This window comes from Arachis hypogaea, unplaced genomic scaffold (assembly GCF_003086295.3).
Source record: "Arachis hypogaea cultivar Tifrunner unplaced genomic scaffold, arahy.Tifrunner.gnm2.J5K5 arahy.Tifrunner.gnm2.scaffold_113, whole genome shotgun sequence".
Taxonomy (NCBI): Eukaryota; Viridiplantae; Streptophyta; class Magnoliopsida; order Fabales; family Fabaceae; genus Arachis; species Arachis hypogaea.
Genome location: NW_027255518.1, coordinates 12,013 through 38,434, shown reverse-complemented (window position 1 = coordinate 38,434; position 26,422 = coordinate 12,013). Strand labels below are relative to the sequence as shown.

Sequence of the window (26,422 nt, the reverse complement as noted above, 5' to 3'; positions counted from 1 at the left end):
CATTTGCATAAATGATACTACTCTTAAAATTAAACCCAATTTCTCATGCACTACATCTTTTCTTCTTTCTTTTTTATTTCAAGCTCAGTGGGCAGTACATGAGACACCTTTCAATATTAAAGCAAATAACAGAAAATTTCAAAATAGTAGAACTAAACTAGAACCTAGGAATTTATCTAATAAAGGATCATGCAATAATAAAATAAACAGAAAACAGGAATATGACATAATAAGAATGAGAGGAAATATAGAATGAAAAGAACTCAACCACCTCAGTTATCCTAGTGGCCATCTCATTCCTCCGGCTGTGCTCCTCCAATACCAAACTTAAAAGTTTGCTTGTCCCCAAGCAAAGTAAAACTCCAGGGTATCAAAAATTCTTTTTAATTGCTCTTATTCCTATTCTAATCACTTTGCATAACCAAAACACAACACATGTAAAACAAGAAAAATTCAAAAAAAAATTGATAAAGTAATTTAAAATCAAAACTAAAATAACTATAATGCTAAAATAAAAAGAACTATGAAATTAAAACCAAAGTAACTGCAAAACCAAGGATACTAGTAGTTGGGTTGCCTTCCAACAAGCGCTTCTTTAATGTCACTAGCTTGATACTTAATTGTTGAATTTTCTTCCTCTTCTTCCAGTTGGTTAAAAGAAATATCTCCAAGAGGGGAGAGGTGAAAATTAGTGCCCCCTGATATAAATTACTCCTAACAAGCTTTCTTTTACTGTGTTTAACTTGATTCACCTTGCTTGTTGGTGTAGAGGTTGGATTGTTTTTTGTTGACCTTCTCTTTTTCATGGATATTTTCTTTTGTTTCTTGGTCACAATCCCCTTTTTAGTGCTTTTCTTGGTTGCCTTCACTTCTTTGATTTCAAAATTTGGGTGTTGTGTGATGGTTAGAGTGTACCCTTCATCAAGAACTTCTTGAATTAACTCACTCTCTATGCCACTCTCTGCTTCATTGGAGTGTAGATTCCCATAATTGTTTTCATCCCTTACAACCTCCTTTTTTTGTGCATCTTCCTTCTTTGTTGGTGTATCTTCCTCCTTTGTTTTTGCATCTTCCTCTTCTTCCATGTGTGAGGGTGGAAAGTTCTCTAATTCACTGGAGTATGAACTCCTTTGATTGATTTTCTCACTTTCTTCTATAGGATCTTACATTATATCTCTTGGGAAGGAATTTGCTTGTTTCTCTTCTTGGGGCTTGATAATCAACTGCACATATTTCTCTACATTTTTGACACTCGTCTTTATATCATGTATGATTTTTTTTAATGAGAAGCTCAAGATCTGATGGTGCTTAATATGAATAAGGAGATGGTGGCTCTTGATATGAATAAGAAGGAGATGATGATTCTTGATAAGAGTAAAAAGATGATGGTTCTTGGTATGAAAAGGGAGATAGTGGCTCTTGATATGGGTAGAAAGATGATGGTTCTTGATATGGATAGAAAGGTGGTGGTTCTTGGTACGAATGTGGAGATGGTGGTTCTTGATATAAATAGGGAGGTGGTGGTTCTTGGTATGAATAGGGAGATGATGGCTCTTGATAGTTGGAACATGGAGCACTGAAGTTTCTTTGATTTTGACTTTGCCAACCAAAATTCGGGTAGTTCCCCCATCCACAATAATGAGAATCACTCATTGAGTGTGAGTAGTAACCCATGTGATCTCTCTCCATTATTTTTCCTTAGCACAAAACACCAAAAAGAATTAAACGCACCATGTGATAAATAGGAAAGTAAAGAAGAAAGAACAGAATTTTTTTTGAAAAGAAATAAAATAAAGAATAATAAAAATAAAAGAAGAAACAGAAAACGAAACAGGGGAGGGGATGCTGAACGAAAAAGAAGAAAAAAATTAAGAAGAAAACAAAACGAAAAGAGAAAAAAATAAATGAAAAATAAGAATTAATAATACTAAAATAAAACTAATTAAAAGCAAAATTATCTAATCTAATCAATCAAACAACCAGCAGTTGTCAATCACAATCAATCCCCAGCAACGGCGCCAAAAATTTGGTGCGGAATTTACAACCACAACTAACTGGCAAGTGCACCGGGTCGTACCAAGTAGTACCTCAAGTGAATGAGGGTCGATCCCACGCGGATTGATGGACTAAGCAACAATGGTTAAGTGATTTACTTAGTTAGACAAACAGAAAATGGTGTTTGAGAGTTCAAAGAGCATTAAACAGTAATTTCAGAAAATTAAAAGACAGACAAATAAATAAGTTGGGAATAAAATATGGAGAGAGCAGCTAAGGTTTTAGAGTTATCTATTTTTCGGATTGACTTTTCTTATTAACTATTTTAATCATGTAAGATTTAATTCATGGCAAACTATATGGTAGCGTTTGGTGGAGAGACAGAGATGAAAAGACTGAGACTGAGAGACAGAGACTAAGAGACAGGGATTGAAATAAATCTCAGTATTCTGTTTGGTGCAAAATGGGAGACAGGAATTGAAACAAGAATGAAACTCTAATTTAATTTGCACAAAAAGTAAAATTGGAATTAATTAATTGAAATGAAAGTATTTTAGGTATAAAATGTTATTAAAGTTTCAGTCTCCATCTCTAAAAATTTCAGTCTCTTGTGTCCTTACTTTTTGGAGGTACTGAAATACTGAAATTTTAGAGACAGAGACAGAAATTTTAGTACCAATCTCTGAACTAACAAACACGATACTGAGTCTCGGTCTCTCAGTCTCTGTCTCAGTACCTCAAAACAAACACTACCTATGTGACTAGACCCTAATTCCTTAGACCTTTCTAGTCTCCTCTAAAATTCATCAACCGCCAATTCCTTGGTCAATTAATTCCAATTAAGGGGTGACGTTCAATTCTAGCTATATGCCACAGAAATCCTAATTACCTAAATATAAGAGGATTATATGTCACGTATCCCGTTAAATCCAGATAATTAGAAATTTAGGAGAATATATTTTCAAGCTGTTGTTCAAGTAAAGAGCTTTTTCAAGTTATACAAGAACTCAATTAGAAAGAGGTCATACTTCTGTTCCACCCAATTTCATAAGAAAAAGAACGAAAATAATTCTTAAATTATAAATCAGTACATGAATTAAAATAGAAAAACAATAGAATCAATCCATACAAATAGACAGAGCTCATAACATTAACAGTGGAGGTTTAGTTGCTCATGGTTCAGGGAGGAAAACTAGGATTCAGGTAAACTGTAATTTACAGAATGAAAATAGAATGGAATAATCCCTAGAAGAGAAGTTTCTTTTCTCTTTTATATCTAATCCTAATTAATTTTAAATTATAATTTTAAAAATTAAATAATATCTTTTTCTATTTTAAAATAAAAAATAAAATTTAAATCAGAATTAATTAAAACAATTCGCGCGTCTTCAATTGATGAATGGGGACCACTTGCTTCGTAGGAAGGCACGCCTAACTTGGCACGGAGCTGCGCCTTACTTGGAGTCACCAGTGTGTGTTGGTGTGCATTGCTTGAGCACTGCACCTTACTTGAGTATATCCTGCGCCTAACTTGAAAGGAGTAACTTCTCTTGCGTGTTGTTGTTGAGCATTGCGCCTAACTCGAGCGCAGCCTAGGCAGAGCTTCTTGGGCGTTCTTCTTTCATCCTTGCGCCTAACTTGAGAAATCTCAAGTTAGGTGCAACCTTGGTTGCGCTGGTGGAGAAGAAATATGGACTATTATACATCGTTGGAAAGCTCTAGAAGTTAGCTTTCTAACGCTTTTAGAATCACGTTCATTGGTCCTCTGTAGCTCGAGATATTTAGGTTTGAGTGCAGAGAGGTCAGGGTTGACAGCATCATTCGCCTTCTTCTCTTTTTCTGCGGAAACTCCATCAAATCCAGCCAAATGCTACCTAAAATAAACAAAATTTCACACGACTCAAAGTAACATCCATAGTGGCTAAAAGATAATTAATTCTTGATTAAACTCAACAAATTAAATGCAAATTCACTAGAAAAAGATAGGAAAGATGCTCACGCATCAAACATGCCACCAACATTCTTCTATCTTATCATATATCCTAATTTTTATAATAATTCCTCATCGAGAATACATCCAAAGTATCTTGATTAATGTCACCAACACATACCTTTTTATCAGGGGAATAAATAGTTATCTCATTCTCATCTTTCTAAAACTTTTTTCTATGGTAAAACATAATATCTAACTGCACATCCATTTGCATGGTTCAAAAGAATTTATTTTCAACAACAGTAACACACACTAATAACTTTAAGACAGTTTTCATCAATAACATTCATAAAAGCCATAGAAACTATCATAAAAAAACACAATCACTCATGTGAAGGTGCTGATTGTTCTACCATCGGAACAGAGCATAAAAAGAAACCCCTAAATACAGTCCTACAAAATATCAAAACAAAATCCTAGCACAAAATTAGCTTCAAAACTTATGGACTGACAATATACAAAATACTTAACCATGATCAACAAATATCACAGCATTCCATTAAATTTAAAAAAAAAATATGATCCTCACTAACCTTGGTGACGAGATAGAAGATCCTTGTAGTGGCAAACGAACTCTTCCGACAATTGCACAACAAACGTCATGTTCTAATGGTCTCCAGAAATTCTATTGCAACTATCACTTGTTATTTTGGGTCACTCATAGAAGAGAAAATTTTTTTCTCTGCGTCACTCATGGAGAAGTAGAAGACAAAGAGTGGAGACAAAATAGAGATGTTAACGTTTTATTTTCCATCACATACAAATGATGTTGTTCAAAGAGGTGTTTAACACCAAATTAAAAATGACGTCATTTTATTTTGTGCAGTGTGGCAAGAATTGGCTATATTACTGTCGACATCAGTATTCCAATGATAAGAATTAGGAGAAGGGCTAACCGTGATGTATTTTTCTTAAATCTAAAAAACTAATTTAGTGTAATTAAAATTTAGAAGACTAAAACAGTACAACTCACGAATTTCAATATCAAAGCGGGGGCTTAACACCATTTTGGGTGATAAGTGACAAGTAACATGTTGATTAGGCTTAATTAGAGTCACGAAAGCCCAAAAGAAAGAGTAGTGAAGCACGAAAACCCTAACAACGATACTGCGTGTTTGCGGAAATGACGAAACTGCTATCCACGCTCTTTCGTTCTTAAATCCAACTTTGAAAAGTCAGTGAAAGCAAAAAGAAATGGAAGAAGCAGAAGCAGAATCAAACCGAGACAACGTTGAAGTAGCTCCGGCAGTAATCGCGGTTCACCCGGAACAAACCTCCGTCGTCGTCGCCGTTGGACCCGACCTTCGTGTCTTCGACCTCCTGTAAGTTTCTCTCAACCCAAACCACTAACTAACGACAAACCTAACCGTTTTCAAAACTTTTTTCATACACACGCACAGTGCTGGTTCCGCTGCTTCTCTAGTCGACGAGTGCGGTGCACCCTTCCACAAGGACTCAATCAGAGCTATCAGATTCGGCTCCAGACGGAAGCTCTTCGTGTCCGCCGCGACGACAAAACTGTCAAGATTTGGTCCACGGAATCGTGGCGCTGCGTCTGCACGGTGTCGTCGGAGAAGAGGGTGAGTGCGGTTGCGATAAGCGAGGATGGTTGCCACGTGTGTTTCGCTGACAAGTTTGGTTGCCATACAGAGTGAGTTTTGATTCTATTTAATCATCATGCTTGCTGCTGTGTTTGATTTCTTGATTACTCACAATGCCCACTTTCTATGATCGTAAGGACTAGTTTGCCTTTCTGCCCATTAGGTTATAACTCGTGTCAAATGATTAAGATTGCAATTAAGCAGTTTTTACTTTTGGAATTTCACCTCCTAGCAAAATTGTGAAGCTAACATCTCTTTTTTATCCTAAGGAGGGAGGTCTATCCTGCCTTGCGTTTGTTCATGCTCGGAATGCCCTCAAGGCCTTCTTGTCTCTGGCAGTGGTGATTCAACGGTCAGTAACCAATTCTATCCTTAGGGACTCGGACATTGTTTTTATGTCTTATACTTAAATCATTCCGTGTTAGGCAAAAGTTAAGCAAAATCTCTGCAGGTTCCATTGTGGGATTTCTCCTCTGGCGTGCTCCTAGATACTTGTGAGGTTGCTGCTAAGGTATAGCCATTGTATATATCCCAATTGATCCTAGGGTTGTATAATTTTTATTTCTCAGTCAATTGTGAATGCATTTTGTTAATTATTGCTTGACTTGTCAAATACTCGTTAATAAATAAGGTTCCGCGCGCTTACTATTTCCCGGGGTGATGAGTCTGACTTTCTTGATCTTCGCCTTCTGTTTCCAAAGGCAGGACTTTTAGAGTCTAATGGTGAAGCAGAAGAGCATGGCCATGCTGTTACTTATTTGTGCACCACCATCAGTGGTTTGCTTATTGCTGTGGCCATCCAAAGGTAAGTCTTTCATTCTTCAGTCATGCCATATTAGTCCAGTATAATCTTCTGTTCATTACCTGACTTGTTTATATTTCATACAACTCTAGCTTGCAAGGAACAGTATGGTTCAGCTGCGATGTTTCTGCACCCACACTTTCTGTTTCCAAGGTAAGAAATATGATAACACATTTTTTAAATGACACTCATTTGCATGATTGCTGTCATATTTAGTGTGCCTTCTTTCATTGTGATCTATTCTTCATGTATAATGTTAGATTTCTAAAGTCAACTCATGCGTTATCTGTGTAAGAGTGTAGCAACCACAAAACCTTTTCTAGAGACAGGAATTTAAACTGATGGGAACCTTTGTTCCTAGTTGCCTGGATGGTAACTGGTGTTTCTAGTTTACCTGCTTGTAACTGCCCGCTGTTGGCTTGCGTGCAAGTAATCCCTGCTATTGATGCTGCACTAGAGCCAGTAGTTTTGGGAGACGATGAGATACCTGGTGGAGAGAAGCTGCTAGAAACGTGCAAGGAAGTGCTTCTGTTGATGAGACTGCTTTCTTGGCTGCAGCTGAAGCTGTCAAAACAGCAATGCGCAACCTATTGATTAAAAAGCAATACCCTGCAGATAATAGAGAATCTAGGAAGAAAACTAGAAATTAGGTGTGCTAATGACACGGCTTGGCCCGAAGACCCGGTCTGGACCTGGTCACTTTTGGGGTTTATTTGGCCCGGGTTTGTTGTGACTTGGTTATACCCGAGGTTTCAATAAAGGAACCCGCTAATTTATTAAATCGGGTTTGGACCAAGGCCTGGGTTACCCAGACCTGGCTGTTGGGCCCGCATGGTAAAAAAATTGTGCATTATATTTGTTGTGTAATTGACCTAATTATTATAAGACTTTAAATTATTATTATTGGACTAAGTTGTTATTATGTGAATGTTGCAATGTTATGAAATAATTATTTTTAAATTATTTTCAAAAATTTAGAAGTTCAAAAGATGTAAGATCCAAACTTTATTTTCAAAAATTTAGAAGTTTTAAAGATGTAAGATCCAAATTTTGGTAATGTTGTAATTCACTATAAAAAAAAAGTATGTCTTTTAAATTAATTCTAATATTATGTTATATTAATTATAAGTTTATTGTTTTATTTTTAATTAAATTTGTTGAATTGAAAAATAGATTAAAAAATTATGAAATTGGAATTTATGGACAAATTTAAATTTAAGTATAGATGTCAATTTTTCGGTATTAAGTAAATTTTTTTCTTTCTTGTGAATAAGTGCCATCTTAAATTTTTGGTATAAAGTTCATTAAGATTTGGACTTCATTCTGTCTAGATCCGATTTTAGCGTGATCCGAAAATAGTATGATTTTATCGGGTTAGGGCCAGATAAGAATTTTAAAAATAGACTCGGTTATTATTTAAGATCGGATTTAGGTTAAGGCTTCATCCCGACTCTATGTGTACCCTTACTAAAAATAATTGAAAATGTGACGGTATTTTTTTTTCATTAATTATTGTTTCTACTTTCTATTAATATAAATGTTAACTTCCTTGATTTGATTTGATCACTAGTTTTGGTATTGGCTCCTTGTGACCATTTATTTTCTCACTAGGGAGTCTGAAAAGTTCAAACCAAACTGCCATCAATTTTCTGTATGCTCTTTTACTAGTAATTGTCACAAGCATTTTAACTATATTAACTGTGATATGATTAGACCTGGTCCAGTTTAATTAGTGTGATAAGTTACACATCAGTGATGCATTTTGGACGGTTTTCATAGTGGCAAATTACTTAATTAATCCTACACACGATGTGATTTTTCTTGAGCATTGATTAGAGTAGACGGACTATTGCGTCAAGGCAGAACTTCTTGTAATTTAATTTAAACATAAGTTTACTTGAATATTAATTCGATGAGAAAGTTAAATATATTTTGTCGAACTTCTTGTAATTTAATTTAAAATTAAGTTTATTTGAATCATAATTCCATGAGAAAGTTGAATATATTTTGTCAGATTAACCATGAAATGTAGGTGTACCATATGTAATTGTTCATTTATTAAAATTAATACAGCAAATAATAATTAAAATTAGTACATAACTTAGTATGTCTTTTATTTATTTAATTAATTTATATTAAAATAAAATACATATAATATTAAATTTTAAAAATTATAAATTTCATGCATAATAGTTAATTAGTGATAAATAGATAGATGGAATAGATAGATGGGTATTAATTAGAGGGGTGCACTATTGCATCAGTAGTAGTAGTACTCTGGGGAACTGGAGGGGCTTTCCCATTCGAAGAGCAAATCATTAAAACCCGCTTTCTCCAACAACTCATCATAAGATGCATAATCAGGGGCGGTGCTGGTACGTATATGAGGATAACCAGGGATCACAAATGTGGAATAAGACACAATTCCCCTTGAAAACACCTTTGACAGAGAAATAAAATAGACACAATCACAACACAAGAATTAACGTGGAAACTCCAATTACCGGAGAAAAAACCACGGCCGTTGTCAAATGACAACCAGAGAATATCACTATGTAAAATTGTTACAACACATAGACTTCTTTCTCTCACCGCACCCCAGTACACCACACTCTTCAAAGCAAATATCTAACTACACCTCACAACACTCTCTAATCAAAGAGTACAGAGGAAAAGAAAAATCAGATACAAGCTTAAAGTGTTTCTGACTGGTGCAAAAACAAATGGAGAACTTAGCCTCATATTTATAGCCTAGGCACCCATCCATTTGCTATCCTAAGCAATGTGGGACTAATTCAACCAAATCCTAACAATCTCCACCTTGATTGAAATAGTCACACATCTTCAGCTTCCATTGTCAACACCGACAATTCTTTGCTGCCATTGTCTATACCGACAATCATAGTTCAGAGAACTATCATACTCCACCATGAAAGTATACTCACTTGGAATTAGACCACTCCAAGAATTTCGCCTTGGTACAGATCGAAACCTTGCTGAAAATTCATGGTGCAACTTCCAAATTGGCTTTTCCTGGAAGTTCTTCAGCCATCGACCTAACTCCGCCACACACCTTGCATCTCAACGCCAACCAATGCCCGTGTGCAATTGTGGACCTGATTGCCACAACTCATCCTTATCCATGGCAGTGCGGTAATACCATGAGGATACTTCTTGTCTTCTAGAGAACATCATCTTCTCTCATAGAGAGAGCAACCAGAGATCTTCTCCTTCAACGCCTTGTGCAAACCTGATTGTATCAACACATCCTTGACTTGTACTTGCCACAAGCCAAAATTGATTCTTCCATCAAATTTCTCTATTTCAAGCTTCACAGCACTTGAATATCCTGACATTGTTGCAACCGTATACTGGAATATTATAACTCAACTGTAGACCGTGCACTAGGAAGGGTCCCCAGGAAAGAGAGGTGGGTCACAATGGACACACTTAAATACCAAGTCTTTCCTTAGCCAGAACCTTTTCCAAACTGCACTCTCACAGAGTCACACTGCCTTCCAGCAACAACAACAGCAACCAAAGATCAACCTCAAGCCACAGGACAAAATTCTTTTCTGATGTGGAAGGTCAGACTAGGCTGCAACCACAGAGCATACTAAGAATAAATCCCACCGAACCGAAGCTCTGATACCACTTGTTGGGAATAAGACACAATTCCCCCTTGAGAAAACACCTTTGACAGAGAAATAAAATAGACACAATCACAACACAAGAATTTAACGTGGAAACTCCAATTACCGGAGAAAAAACCACGGCCGTTGTCAAATGACAACCAGAGAATATCACTATGTGAAAATTGTTACAACACATAGACTTCTTTCTCTCACCGGCACCCCAGTACACCCACACTCTTTCAAAGCAAATATCTAACTACACCTCACAACACTCTCTAATCAAAGAGTACAGAGGAAAAGAAAAATCAGATACAAGCTTAAAGTGTTTCTGACTGGTGCAAAAACAAATGGAGAACTTAGCCTCATATTTATAGCCTAGGCCACCCACTCCATTTGCTATCCTAAGCAATGTGGGACTAATTCAACCAAATCCTAACAACAAACCATCCTCTCATTGGTCGGTCTATGTTTAAATTGTCTATTAAAATGATTGTGTCTTTCACATACTGAACATCCAGTATAGCTGGAGTGATCACAAAAGATATGTGGCTCCCAATTGGAGTGATCACTCCTAGCTCGGGTCCTGGACGGGGAGGAGGGGGTCCAGTCCTAAGATTGAAATACAGTGCATATTCACCGTCCAATGCAGTCTCATGTAGTTCCTTACTATCCCGTGCCCGTTCACGGTCATTCAAATCCAAAGTCTCTTTATCCACGAGCCATCCTCTTAAATCTTGTTCTTCATAACCGCGTATCTTAGCTACTATAAATTTTATTTCCATTACATTAGTAGTCTCCGTGACCTCATACTCGAAGGGGTACTCATCAGGAGTGATCACTAGTAGCCTGGCCATTATTCTGCATCATAAATCAAAAACACCACGAGTTAGAAAGAAAAATAAAAAATGCAGAATAGTAAACAAAAGAAAAAAAAAATACACACATGAGGTACCCGAGTAACCTGCAAAGAGAGAGAAGATGTTCAGAGACTAAGAGTGAAATTGCAATTTAGTCTCCAAGTTACATAGAGAGAGAGAATGCATGCATTATTTCTTGCAAATCATTAGGTAAAATTTCATCATAAGAAAGAGACCTCAATTTCATCATGCAAAACTTGATAATGAGTAGGTAAAAAAAATACATTTACTCATTTTTAATTATTTTTATTAATTATGAAGAAAAGAAAATACATTAGGTCATTTGCTTTGCTATGAAATTCCCAAAACCCCTTACTTGAAGTCTTAAAGGGTTGAGTTCAATGGTGCCGGAAATAAAAGAGGACCAGAAAAAGAAGATTGTTGGAGAATCTCACAATGAAAAAAAAAAATATTAACCTATAACAGCTAAACTAACTAATGAGTTAGGTTCAATTATGTAGAAATATATTTAACATTAAAAGAAAATTTACCTACTTAATAAATTTTTATTAACTTTGTATTTGTTTTACTTGTTTTAGAATATTTTAAATTGAATAATTCTTATCAATATAGAAATCACATTTTGTTAAAACAAACTTATTCTATTTAAAGTATATTCTAATAATATTTATAAAATCATTTTATTGAACTGAACATTTTTGAAAAGTTAAAATATCATTTTTTTAAAAATAATTTTATTTGATTATGTATTCGAGATCGTTTTAATGTATTTATTGTATATTTTTAAAATTATTAGTTAAATCCATTAGATACATTTTAGTACTGAGATAATGCGAACATGGATACTCTTTTACTAATTATTATACTGTTGTAACTTAATTATTGGAAAATAAACCTGATTGGATCGGTCTTATAAAAAACCGAGTTCCAACAAAAAAATATATATATTTACTCATTTTTAATTATTTTTATTAAGAGAAAATTTCACTTTTTTCTCCTGCGAGATACTAAAATGACACTCTTCTCCCCTCTATTTTATAAATGTACATTCCCCTCTCTTCTAACTTTTAAAAAACTCCTCTTTAATCTATTTTAAATTTTTTGTGTTAACTAATGTTAACTTTATCTATTTTTTAAGAAAAAATAAATTATTTTTTGAAAAAATACCCATTAACAAAAAATTTATTTTTTATCATTAAATTTTGCTTACCAAAATACCTTTTAATAAATTATTCTTTTATTGATTAAATTGTATTTTTATCAAAATATTTTTTAAAAAATTAATAATTAAATTATTTTTTCTAAAATACCTACTCTTCAATAATTTTTTAATTATTAAATTGTGATTTTACTAAAATTTTTGTTAATAATTATTTTTATATTTACTATTAAATTTTTTATATCAATATATATTATTTTAACATTAAATAAAAAAATCTTATCACGATTAATATGTATAACAATTAATATATATTGATATTGAAAAATAATCTTATTAAAATTTTTATTTAATGTTAAAATAATATATATATATATATATCGAAAAATTAATAGTAAAATATAAAAAAATTGTTAACAAAAATTTTAGTAAAGTTATAATTTAATAATTAAAAATTATTGAAAGGTATTTTAGAAAAAAATAATATAATTATTAAATTTTTATAAAAATACAATTTAATCAATAAAAGAATAAGTTATTAAAAGATATTTTGGTAATAAGTAAAATTTAATGATAAAAAATAAAATTTTTGTTAATGGGTATTTTTAAAAAAATATTTTTTTTCTTAAAAAATGGATAAAATTAACATTAGTTAATACAAGAAATTTAAAATGGATTAGAGAGGAGATTTTTTAAAAGTTAGAAGGAAGGAGAATGTACATTTATAAAATAAAAGGAAAAAAAAGTATCATTTTAGCATCTCACAAGGAAGGGGAATGAAATTTTCTCTTTTATTAATTATGAAGAAAAGAAAATACATTAGGTCATTTACTTTGCTATGAAATTCCCAAAACCCGTCTTAAAGGGTTGAGTTCAATGGTGCCTGAAGTAAAGGAGGACCAGAAAAAGAAGGTTGTTGGAGAATCTCACAATGAAAATGAAAAAATATTAACCTATAACAGCTAAATTAACTAATGAGTTAGGTTCAATTATGTAGAAATATATTTAACATTAAAAGAAAATTTACCTACTTAATAAATTTTTATTAACTTTGTATTTGTTTTACTTGTTTTAGAATATTTTAAATTGAATAATTATTATCAATATAGGAATCAAATTTTATTAAAATAAACTTATTCTATTTAAAGTATATTTTAATAATGTTTATAAAATTATTTTATTGACCTGAACATTTTTGGAAAGTTAAAATATCATTTTTTTTAAATAATTTTATTTAGTTATGTATTCGAGATAGTTTAATCAAAGTTTTTTTTTTACACCAAAAAAAAAAAAAACTGTGATGGATCATCAAGCATGTGCTTTAAATTTTTAATGTATTTATTGTATATTTATTAAAATAAAAAAATTAAAAATTAGATTATGTACCTATAAAAGTTCATAAGATTGTATTTTATTCTAAAAATAGGATAAGACAAAATATTGAAAATAAGACACAAAAAACAAAAATATAAAAATTAATATTTTTATATATTATTTGATGATAAATTAAAATAAATTATAAAAATTTAATTTATTTTTATTTTTTTTTATAAAAAATATAATAATAAAAAATATAATTATAAAAATTTATGCTTTGATGACGTTATATTCTACAAAATACAAGTTTAATTTAAAAATAACATCATCAAAGTAATAAGTTCTATATTTAATTTTATAATTTAATAGATATAATATTTTAATTTATAATATTTATTATTCGTGAGTCTATTATCTTAATCTAAAAATAATTAATAAAATATTTTTTTAAAGTAATAATATAATTTTAAGGGAGTAGGATGCATGATCAAAATTACTCTCGCTCTCTCTCTCTCTAGTAAAAGCCATAGAGGCTGCTTCTGGTAAGGTTTTTCATTTTTATTATTATTATTCTTTCTTGTATTATTTAATAAAAATATATTAGGTAGTAAATAGCCAACAAATAGCAAAACTTCTTGCTGCTTCGAATTTTGAATTATTAACAAAAAGTAAACTATTACATTTCAGAAAACTAAACTCAAATATACGTCTAAATAATTTGTTTATAGTTTTATACATCTAAAATTATAAGAATATATACTAATTATTTTATTAATATATTTAAAATTTATATTTAAATTATTTGTTTACACATCTAAATTTTTAAGATTGTACATTTAAAATTATAAGAATATATGTTAATTATTTTATCAACACACTCATAACTCATATCAAAATGATTTGTTTACACATTTAAAATTATAAAAATGCACGCTAATTATTTTATCAACACATCCATAATTCGTATCCAAATAATTTGTTTACACATTCAAATTTATAAAATTACACATCCAAAATTATAAGAAAATACGCTAATTATTTTATCAAAACACCAAAAACTCATCAAAATTACACATCCAAATTTTCGCGTTCTCTCTCGTATAGCAGAGGCATCACACAATTTTTTCTCCTCGAGTGAGACTTCCTACTATTAACACATCCAAAACTCAAACGCATCCAAAATTAACATGAACAGCATAAACACATCCAAAATTAGATATTCGCACATCCAAATTACATTAATATTATAAATCCCACATAAATATAGTAGTGTAAAAAAATTCTCAACACAAATTAATTAAAAAAAATTACCATAGACATATCTAATATTATGCATGAATTAAAAAAATAAAATTTTTTATTATAAAAATAAAAGAAGGAAAGAACTCTACTAATGAAGCTCACTGTTGAAGGTACCCCCAACCAGAATTGGATCATGTGCAAGCCACCTGTAACACCCTACCTATCAAAATGTCACGCTTCCAGCTGTACCACTCTGATTGATCGGGTATTACAACGACTCTTTAAATTATTTAATATTAAAATATGAGTCTGTTTAAAAATTAAATCGAATTTTCAAAACATACATCCATTATTAAAATACCATTTCAATACTCATAGAGAATATACATACATACATATTATTAACTATACAAGCATTATATAATACAATTCCTATTCCTCTTACAAAATGTATAAAGATAAAGGCGAGGAAAAACATATCTAAAAATAATACAGTATATCATATAAATAGAAAACAGAATGAACTCTTCGTGACTTCCTGGTCTATATCCTGAAAAGGAAACATCTGTAGGGGAGTGAGAACATCGTCCTCGAAAGGGTTCTTACTATAAGGTTACAGAATTACTATAATAGGATACGTGAAAATAATACCGTTTTGAAGAACAGTGATTAATAACCGCCTTATGTATCTTTACAAAACCGAAGATTTATATTCAAACAAAATGCATAATCCTTTTTTAAAATAGAAAACTGTTAATTCTAAAAAATAAAATCCAAATTCCTTTTTAAAGTTTTTCTTAGACAGCATGAATAACTAAACTGTTCCAAGCATATGTTCATTAAGTTTATGCTGAACCAGTTTAGTTTTTCATACTTTTCTAAATAAAAAACACAACCCAAGCACGGCCTTTGGCCCATTTCATAACCAATCACGGCCCTAGGCCCAAACAATTCAAACAACAATCAATCCACCACAATCCAACCAATTTTCAGTCACAAACACGAGTAGGAATGTTTAAGCACAATCAAGCAGTTACATCAAGTAGAGCAATTAGCAATTAAACATAATTATTCACATAGGCAAACCAAGTAAAATGTGCACATCCAAACAATGTCACATAGATGCATATGATAAATGTCTGCCCTATGGCTGATGAGTCTCATCTGTCGGTTATCAAGCTAACCCGACAAGTCCGGTTTGCTAAACCCTTGGACTGTTCCCCGACGCACATCCCATGAGTCTATGCATAACTTTTTCTCATATATATATCAAATCACTCAATGGGGGTGCCATTCCCGAGAATTTATACGTGCCCGTTCACCCTTACGTCGTAGGATCAACAGAGTGGCAAGTCTCAACCTGGAACACGTGGTGGCAAGCCACTGTACTTTACCCAAGGAAGCTCGTATCTCAGATATAAGAAGTGCAACAGCCACATATTCATTTAGTCATCATCATTTCCGCACTTTATTAACAATTCATATCAAACCAATCATCATTCAAGCCATAAGTCACCTGAATACTTCAAAACATAGGTTCTTTCATATTTAAATCAATATTAAAACATGAACTTTCCGTAAATAGATTAAACTTGAAACATCTATTTCTTTATAAATCAAGAACTAAATAATAGAACCTTTCAAATCCAAATCCTTTTCTAAATCACATTTTAAAACAGAATCTTAATTTCATAAAAATTTGGCAGCATCTCCCCTAAAACTTGGACTTTGCCATCATTTTCGGGTCCCAACCAAACCATTCCGTAACCCCTTCTACGGCTCAAAACCAAATCAGTTTAAAATCAGGTTGTTTCCAAAAGTGCATCATTTTCAAATTTCAAGAACACTAATTCAAACTCAAATCAATTTCCAACAGGTTAAACTCGATTTCAAAGCTTTTACAAAATAACTTTAAAGAAGCATTTCAAGAACAATCCGTTTCACAAAATCGAACAATAATCCAGCCAAACAAACATTCATATTCACCAAAGACAAACAACAATATATAAGACTTATACAATCACTCAAAAATACCTTTCTCACATCAATATCCATATATAATAATTTCAATTTATAAAATATGGTTTTTCTAAAAAGGCCCCTATCTTAGTTAGCCGAGTCCGCATAACTTATCGTGATAATTCCCTTTCCTTTTAATTCATGGCAACAACGACAGCATTAACCCCCACGGGAATAGCAACAGCCCCAACACCTCTTATAACAACCGTGTCAATATAAATTATAATCACAGTGACTGAAACACTTTCAAGAAACCTAAGACAAGGACGTATACAAAAATCGAATTAGAACAAGCATATAACACAACAATAATGATAAGGGTTCTAGATCGAAAACTCACTGCAGCTACAGAAAAACAGAACGATGGAGCCGCAAGAAGCAGAAATCAGACCAGGGAATCCGTTCTGGCGGTGGTAGCATCAATCCGAGTGATTAAGGCGTGATTAAGGCAGGGGATACACCAACAATAGTCAAAATAATAGAACAAAATAGAAGCGAAACAGATTTAAGAAAGGAAAAAACAGTTACCGGTAAATTTGGTCCGGTTTTGGCAACGGCGTACAACCAAGTAAGTCGCGGCAATTGAAACCCAAGAAGACAGAGGCTTTAGCTGCGGCCTTCGACGACGCAGCAGCAACCTGGGTGCAACCACGGGGAGCCCAACAGCTTCAGTGACAACTCCCGGCAACCACAGCAACTCTAATCGCATATATAATAACCGAAAGTTAATCATATAACAAATACCACCATAAATTCCTCAGTAACTTATAACAAAACGACGATTATGAGTGTTCGGAACGAGGAATAACTTACTGTAATTAGGGGACCCAGGAAAACGGAGCAGCGGAGGCAACTCCAGCACTCAGAAGAACCGAAACCAGCCTAAACAAATTGGGCCAGAACCAAAACTAGAACCAGATGGTTTTTGGAACTGTAAGAGCGTCCTCCGGCAACTGCAACAGCGTTTTTCAGCGTCCTTCAATGAGCAAAGATAGAATAGTAACGGCAACTCTCACCACCGTCACCTCCTCTCTTGGTGCTAAGTCTCACAAATATTCTCAATTAGTTACAGTTAATTTTTCCAAATAAAAGAAATCATAGAGAATTAGGGTTGTGGATTTTTTTTATTAAGTGATGAGTGTAAAGTTGAAGATGATGATAACAAAAGTGCTTGAAAACATATATTTTAAGAGTGTTTAAAAAAAAATTTTTGAGTTTGTAAATTGATAAGATCATATAGTTTTGGTGTATTTATTTATATTTTATTTATTATTTTATTATAAAATAGTTTTTTTAGTTCAACTACGGTCAAACTGGTTAAACTTGTAAACTAGTGAACCAATAGCTAGAGCAGTTCCATAACCGATTTAGTTTTTAAAACCTTGCTGAAGACACTTTATTAGGAAGGAACTAAATAAAAAAAAATATAATACAAAAAGACACCATATCATGTCAACTTAAAATTTTAACACATTAAATTAATACAATTTTTGTTTTATAGATTATTTATTTACTTTAATTTTTTAATGTGAAGCTAATTCTTTATACTACTTATATTCATGTTACTTAACACTAATTAGAAAAGGTATTGTCAACTTTTTTTTTTTTCATATATATATATGTGTAGAAAAAGTATAGAGAGTTATCTATAATATATGTGAATTTAAGTTAATTTTTTGTATTTTTATTTTTGAAATTCAAAAGTTAAGATATAGTGAAAAGTTTTTTTTATAACAGACTTTCTATTTTTCAATTAGTTGACTCTAGTTGGTTATACTCCTATTTGATTTCTTAGCAAAAATGGTAAAGATTTTAGTGAAAGATAATCTTTTAATAAAACTACGTATTCATGCCAATCTCAAAAAAAGAAAAAAAATTGTTGCACATGTTGATTAAATATATAATAATATGTATGTACCTAATTGTATATTATGTCTAAGATTATATGTCTATTTACCTAGTGAAACTGCTAATTCTGGTGGAAGCAGCTCCAACCCGGTTGAGTTCAGTGAATTGGAGCCATAATCCGGCGATCTGACTCGGCTACTATCCTCTCCCACGACTAGCTCCTTAAGCTTGTTTTGTGGGAGGCTTTTTGTTTCTGAATCCAATAATAATTGAGCTTCTTCTGTAATGGGATTGGAGGCAAAGTTTTCAGATAGGGCATGCTTTGGTTGGGGACGGTGGTGATCTCCTATGAAAAAGTTCTTTACATATTTGATTAAGTTGATGTCTTCTTTTACCTAATAATAAGGAACCATACCCATTTAATTGGCTATTTATATAAAGATATATTTAATTAAAAATAATAACTAAATATAAATACGTATTATTAAATTATTTAATAATTTTTAATTACTATAATTATGTATATAAGAAAAAAATCTTAAAAATTAACATTGCATAATTAATATTACAGTCAATATTTAATATTATAAAAAAAATAATAATATCACTTTTAATTTTTATAATATCACTTCTGAGATGATTCTTTTGCATTCTATTTTATATCAATTTATAGAATATAAATGAGTGGCATTATAAAAATATGACATCATCATTTTTTTATATAACATATTAACATATGAAATTTAAAAAAAAAACATTCAAAATTTAGCTAAAAGACTTTTGAAATTTAAACTTAACAAAAATTCATTTTTAGTGAATTTTTTACTACACTTATTTGACAACTTATTATAATATAATTTAATTTTAATGTATTGTTAGTAAAAAATAATTTTACATCATAAAAAATAATTACTATTTTCAATGATAGCGTAATTGATCATTTTAAAAGATAGATATAATTATACGATTGTGTAAAATATTTTATATTATAAATATATTAAAATTAAAATTATTATAATATTTGCTGAAATTAGATTTTGTAACATTACTCCTTATTTACCTTATCAGTTGTGCCGAGTTCAACAACGCCATCCAACATTGGAATGCACATACACCACTGTCTGCAGTAGTACAGTTGGCATGGTACAAAACGCAATCACATGTTAATTGATTAAGAACTCGTCAACACAGGACAATAACAACAGTTTGTTGCTGAAGGACTTTTTAGTTTTTACCTTCGCATGAGCACTCTGGCGGTGGGAAAATTTGCATATATAATCAATTAATCATTCACACAAGAGAAGCTATAGTAAGTAACTGATGAAATATTAACATATTAATAAACATGCATCATTAAAATAATTAACTAAGAAAGTACCTGGCAAGAATTGCTCTTGAAAATGTCTTGGTGTCCGCTTCGTTTGCACCTTGGAGTCAAACATGCTGCCTCCTCGCATATGCCTTTCCTGGCAACCTTTAATTTACAAGAATATTATCATTACTTAAAAATCTATCTATCAAGTATAACATAACATGTAAATCAGTTCTGCTTAGTAACTATTATTAGTACATCCTAAAACTTTTTTAAAATGTGTTAAAAATATAATTATTAATAAACTTTTTTTTTATCGATTTAAATTTTTGAAACTATAATTTTATGAAATTATATTAGAATTTATACAATTGAAAATTTTGAAGTGTTGCACTACAATATATATATATATATATATATATATATATATATATATATATATATTAAAATTGGGTTTTTCCCAAACTTATGATGGTGAGGTGTCACTTCCTCGTGAATCTATTTTTCCTCCAAAATGATTGTACTATTCTCTCTTTTAAATTTATTTTAGAAAAATATCTTTAATTAATATAATTATATTATAATTAGTATTTAATGAATGATACATAATTATACTAATTTAAGAAATTATCTTTATTATAATCATACAATATTTGATGTATTATTAAATTACTTATCAATTATCAATTAAAAATATTTTTAATCATTTTATTTATAATAATAATAATAATAATAATAATAATAATAATAATAATAATAATAATAATTGTTCCGGGACTTACCTAGAACCGGACGGTGGTTGGGCTTGTTTGTGAGGCCCAAGCGCTGAAGGAGTGTGGTCTCCGACTTGGTTTACGTCTGGGAGCCGCCTCCGAGTTGTGTATGTGAAAGAATGGGGGGTGGTACCTGCAAAGACACTCCGATGCCTAAGTCAGCATGGGGTTAAGCAAGTTTAGAATGTATTGGAACTTAGAGATACCTGAGGGGTGTCAGGGTATTTATAGTGGTGATCCAATAACCACCGTTGAAGTAGTGCCACCTTTTTAGGTGGATAACCGTCCCTTTATTTAGGGATTGTTAGGATATGGCTTCTAGAAGTGGGTTGAGAGATTTTAGTGGCAGTTACTTATTTGAATAAGTGTTATCTGCCAGCTATCTCTTGAACTCGACTTCTTTGGAAAAAAGTCTGTGTTGAGTCCGACCTCTTTTAAAGAGGTCGGTGAATAACGAAGGCCAATCTTTGGATTGGGCCTTTTGGTGTATTTGGACCTGAGCCTTAGTGTTGGGCCAGTGTATGAACAATAATAATAATAATGATGATGATAATATGTCTAATGTATTAAAAATATAGATTACTAAAATCGATTAATATTGTAAACCGCACTAAAATCGGTAAATAATTAGCTAATAAATTGAATTTTAATTAGGAAGCTAAAAATGCAAAACTAATATCATTTTGGGACCCAAACCGGACCCGTGGGTCCAACCGGACCCAAACATTTAAACAAAACAACAGCTCCTTCTTCCCCATTGCATGCAGCGAACACATACAGAATTGGGGAAGGGAGGAGGAGCTCTCAACCCTCACAACCTTTAATCCACCATAACTCCTTCATTCGGGCTCCGATCGCCGCACCATTTGCGGCCACGCGTCCAGCGCGTCGAGCTCTAACTTTCTATCCGAACAGTTTCATTTGGTAAGCCTCACATTTGGTTCAGAATCTTTATCCCTCTTTTTTTTGGTGAAATTGAAAATCTATAGTGAAATCTTGTCCAATTTTTGTGTTCTAGGTTCAAGTTAGCTTCCGGGACTTATGGGCTCAAGCTATTGAGCATATGGGTATGGTAAGGATACCCTAACCCTAGCTCAATCTTGTAATTATTATGAGAAAAACTGAAATTGGAACATGTATGTGTATTAGGTATAAATTAAATGGGTATATATGCAATGGAATTGTTTTGGGAGTGCTTGGAGGCTTATTGGTGAACAAGACTTGGTTTATGGCTGTTTTAATTGAGCTTGAGGGACTGTGTTTTGCTTTGTGAGGCTGCCTTGGGTGAATCTAAGTGATCGGTCAAAGTATGGTTTAAGTTTCGCACGTTTAATATTGACGGTGTTGTGAAAACTTAGGTTAGAGGAACCATAGGATAAGTTGAATTGTTAATTGCATTTAATGAGTAGTTTTGTAATGTTATTGGAATAAATTATGGATGAACATATATTGGAATTATGAGGTATTGAGGTTATTAATTTTACGCTCTTGGACTTGCTTATAATGGGTTGTGTTGATGTTGATATGTTCATGGATTTATGGTTGGTGTTTGTTAATAAAGAGTTGTTATGTGAAGTTGATGGATTAATGTGTATGAAGGGTTGATTTATGTTAATGGCATTTAATTGGTATATATTGATGGAAGGTTGATAAATATATGATGAAAGTTGGTATAGGTGAAGAGTTGATATAAACAAATGAAGGGTCATTGATGTATGAAGTAAATGTGAATAATTATTGATGATCAAGGTTTGTTGGGTTGATATGGTATAATGCAAGTTTTAATGGTAGGAACTTAAGTTGATGAAAATGAGGTTTGGTTGGGAATTGGTTAAAAAATAGTTTTGATGAACTTTGGAAGTCCCTAAATTACTCCTCAAATCTTGGATTGAGTTGTGGTTTGTTGTAAATGAAAGACAGTTTTGTAAATTTTTAAACGATATCAATTTTGTGAAAAACATAATTTTGAGGAGAAAGTTATGGACAATGGAAATTTGATACATGAAATTGTGAAGTAGGGGTTAAAATCTGGTTGCTGCAAGCTTGCAAGGCATTCTACCAAAATTTTTTGAAAAAACGCTCATCCACGCGTACGCGTGGCGTGGAATTTTGTCGACGCATGCGCGAGAGGCATGCGTACGCGTGTGTGCATATTCACGCGTACGCATGACTCACGTGTATGCATGACTTGATGTACGCTTGATAAACCACTATTTTATGGTTTATCTTGTGCTTAATTGAGTGGTTTTTATCAACTCTTTACCCACTTATTCATACTATTTGCATAGTTTTACAATTCCTTCCCAGAATTTGTGCTATGATTGAAAATATGCTTCTTTGACCTTATATTTGCTAATATTAATACTCTCTTATTACCATTAGATGTCATGATATATGTGTTAAGTGATTTCAGAGATTACAGGACAGGAATGGCTTAGAGGATGGAAAGGAAGCATGCAAAAGTGGAAGGAATACAAGAAGTTGAAGAAGTTGCTAAGCTGTCCAGCCTGACCTCTTTGCACTCAAATGGTCATAACTTGAGCTACAGAGGTCCAAATGATGCGGTTCTAGTTGCATTGGAAAGCTAACGTCCGGGGCTTCGCAACGATATATAATTTGCCATAGCTGTCCTGGAGCCAGGCGACGCGAACGCGTGGATCACGCGGACGCGTGACCTGGCAAAAACGCAATCCGCGCGAACGCGTGGACGACGCTTCCGCGTCACTTTGCCGCGACCTGAACGTACCAGAAAATGCTGGGGGCGATTTCTGGGCTGTTTTTGATCCAGTTTTCAACCTAGAAAACACAGATTAGAGGCTATGAAGTGGGAGAATTCATTCAACAATCATCATACTTTCATACTCATAATTTTAGGATTAGATGTAGTTCTTAGAGAGAGAGGTTCTCTCCTCTCTCTTAGGATTAGGATTAGGATTTCTCTCAATTTTAGGACTGTTTATCTTCATTACAGGTTCAATGTTCCTTTTATCAATTTAGTTTATGAACTCTTTATGTTTAGATTGATTTTCTATTATTAATGCAATTGAGGTATTTCAGATTTATGATTCTTATTTAGCTTTTTATATTCTTGGCTTTAATTGATTAATTGGAGACTATTGAGTTATCAAACTCATCGTGATTGATAATTGTTATTTTTGCTAATTGAATTGAATTCCAATAACTCTAGTCCTTTCTTAGGAATTGGCTGGGACCTGAAGATTAAACTAATTAGTCCACTTGACTTTCCTTTGCTTTAGTAAAGGTTAACTAGGTGGGATTAATACTCAATTCTCATCACCATCGATAAGGATAACTAGGATAGGACTTCCAAATTCTCATACTTTGCCTAGAGTTTTATTATTTATTAATTTATTAATTCCTGCAATTTATTTCTCTTGTTCAAACCTTTTTAAAACCCAAAAATATATCTTTTTACATAACCAATAATAAATCATACTTTCCTGCAATTTCTTGAGAAGACGACCCGAGGTTTGAATACTTCGGTTATAAATTTTATTGGGTTTTGTTACTTGTGACAACCAAACTTTTGTAAGAAAGGAATTCTTGTCGGTCTAGAAGCTATACTTACAACGCGAATTTATTGTGAAAATTCTAGATCGCGCGAGAGTTTCGTTCTTTCAAAATGGCACCGTTGCCGGGGAATTGCAAACGTGTCCCTTATTATTGGTTATTGTAAATATTTGCTTTTTAATTGATTTTTTTCGAAAATTAAAAAAAAATTCAGATTTTTATTTTAAAAATTTTTTTATCTTATCTTATCTTAGTTTCAAATTTCAAAATTCAAATCTTTTTTAAAAAAAAATCATATTTTTTTTAAAAAAATCTTATCTTATCTTATTTCAAAAATCAAATTTCAATTTTCAATATTTAAATTCCAAATTTCAAAATTCAAAATTTCAAATTTCAAAATTCAAATTTCAAAATTTAATTTAAATTTCTAGTTTTAGGAGTTTACTTTCATTAATTTTTCTTTATTTTTATTTTTAATTTTTATTAGCTACTATAAATCCTCACTCCTTTGGCTATGAGTTTGGTTACAATCATGTTATAGGAAGATGAGATTACAATGAAAGCTTGGGTCATGGATGGGACAATCAAAGATGGGAGGAGCCACAAGGATTTGATCAACCCTCTTGGCGACAACCATCTCCAAGGCACTATCAACAACCATTCTATGACGCGCACCAAGACAATGGTTATGGTGGACCTCTTCGTGACAATCAACACCCACCATAAAAAACCTATGAACCTCCTCCTCCACGTAATTTTGAACCACCAAACTCACAAGCCCCTTTCCACCATTCACCTCCATATGACCCTAATCCTTATCCACCACACCAACCATCATATGAACCACACCCAGAACCACCACCTCAATATTCACCATCTCCATATCCTTATCAGGGAGAACCACCCTCTTATCATGAACCCTTCCTCCCAAGTAATGAACCCTCATATCCACCCCAATCTCCAATGGATTACATCCTTCGTGGTCTTCTTCAAGGGCAAGCGAAGATGAGAAGGGATGTACTGGAATTAGCGACTGCCTTAACCGAGGTAGTAAATAAATTAGCCTCCCAACATCTGGGCACTCAAAGTACTCCCATGGCCACATGTGGAGAATCACAAGAAGAGCGTAGCATGAAGGAGACACTAGAAACTTCGGTGGACAATGAGGAACATGGCTTTGTATTGGAACAAATGGAGGAAGCCATAATAGTTGCAGAGGAAGAAGTGGTTGAAGATTTAGGAGATGCAGAACCTCCATGGGAAACTCAAGTCATAGAGCCTCCTTCTAAGACGTTTGCAATTAATGTTGAAGAGGGTGTACAACCTCCAAAGCATATCATGGTTGAAGACTTTGAAGGGGATGATCAAGAGATGGATTCAATCATTGATGAATTCTTATCTACAATTGAATCCTCTCACATTGGACTCGACATGGAGATTAAAGAAGAAGAAGCACAACTTCCCATGCCCTTGGTGAACAATGAAGAAGAGCTTAAATTGGAAGAAAGCTACCAGGAGGAAGAGGTTGATATTGAAGAAGTTTGCAAAGAGGTGGAAGTTGTCAAAGAGCACAAGGGAGTGGAGCTTGAAATCACCTTGCCAAAGTTATTGGAGACCTCTCCGCCTAAGTCACCATCATCCTTCACAACATTCAAGTGAGTAAAATTCATATCCCTTAACTTTCTCATCCCACTTGAATATGGTTTACTTGAGACAGATGGTCAACTTAGAGCTCTTTGTGGCTATAAGAGTAAGAGGGAGATGGTTAGTGGTAAGAGTTATCCTGCAAGGTTCAATATGGTTGCACGCTCAAAGTTTAATTGCAAGGGTTGGTGTAAAGCTCAACTGAATGGGTCTAGAAAGTTGGTTGGCCGCTTTAGTGAGAATTCAGATTGCTTGCTAGCCGGATGGAATAACAATGATCAACAAGAAGACGGGTGCAAAAGCAAGGTTTGGGACCCCAAAATTCAGTCTAGAAATCAACACTCTTGGGGCCTTGTCACTTGCTTTAACTTGCTTGAAGGCTTTCTGCACCTAGTTTGGGATCCCGGAGGACACTGAAATTACAAACATTGGTGGGGAATCAAGGATCAGTTCAAGCACAAGCCACCTTGACAAGGAGCTCATCAAATGTCCAACTTAAGGACTTTAACTAAAAGTGCTAGGTGGGAGACAACCCACCATAGTATGATCGTTCCTTTTTCAATTTTGATTTTATTTCGTTTTGTTTGTTTTTGAGTTTTATTTTATTCTAATTTCATTGAACCTGGAATTATTCATAGCATCCACACTATCATTGCATTTTGAATCCTGCATA

The 26,422-nt window shown here is 32.8% G+C and overlaps 1 protein-coding gene across 6 annotated transcripts; it reads left to right on the top strand.

The window, feature by feature from the left end:
• The first annotated feature begins 4,929 nt into the window (after positions 1-4,929).
• On the top strand, positions 4,930-7,313 carry LOC112756537 (uncharacterized). Of its 6 annotated transcripts, none has more exons than XM_072231877.1 (7): positions 4,930-5,310; positions 5,389-5,639; positions 5,862-5,941; positions 6,041-6,100; positions 6,291-6,394; positions 6,484-6,544; positions 6,753-7,313. In XM_072231877.1, exons 2-7 carry the CDS (start codon positions 5,594-5,596, stop codon positions 6,765-6,767), a joined length of 366 nt encoding a protein of 121 aa, XP_072087978.1. In that variant the 5' UTR covers positions 4,930-5,310; positions 5,389-5,593; the 3' UTR covers positions 6,768-7,313. The 6 variants fall into 6 exon arrangements, with proteins under 6 accessions (XP_072087978.1, XP_072087977.1, XP_029152731.1 ...); XM_072231876.1 differs by having other exon boundaries at positions 6,652-7,313; XM_029296898.2 differs by having other exon boundaries at positions 5,859-5,941.
• The last annotated feature ends 19,109 nt before the right edge of the window (positions 7,314-26,422 follow it).

Bases quoted from the DNA above. Each gene is read 5' to 3' on its own strand.
- LOC112756537 (XM_029296896.2), top strand. From the start codon at position 5,594: ATGGTTGCCACGTGTGTTTCGCTGACAAGTTTGGTTGCCATACAGA. The intron at 5,942-6,040 runs GTCAGTAACCAA...AAATCTCTGCAG, and splicing joins CTGGCAGTGGTGATTCAACG to GTTCCATTGTGGGATTTCTC. The intron at 6,101-6,290 runs GTATAGCCATTG...CTGTTTCCAAAG, and splicing joins CTTGTGAGGTTGCTGCTAAG to GCAGGACTTTTAGAGTCTAA.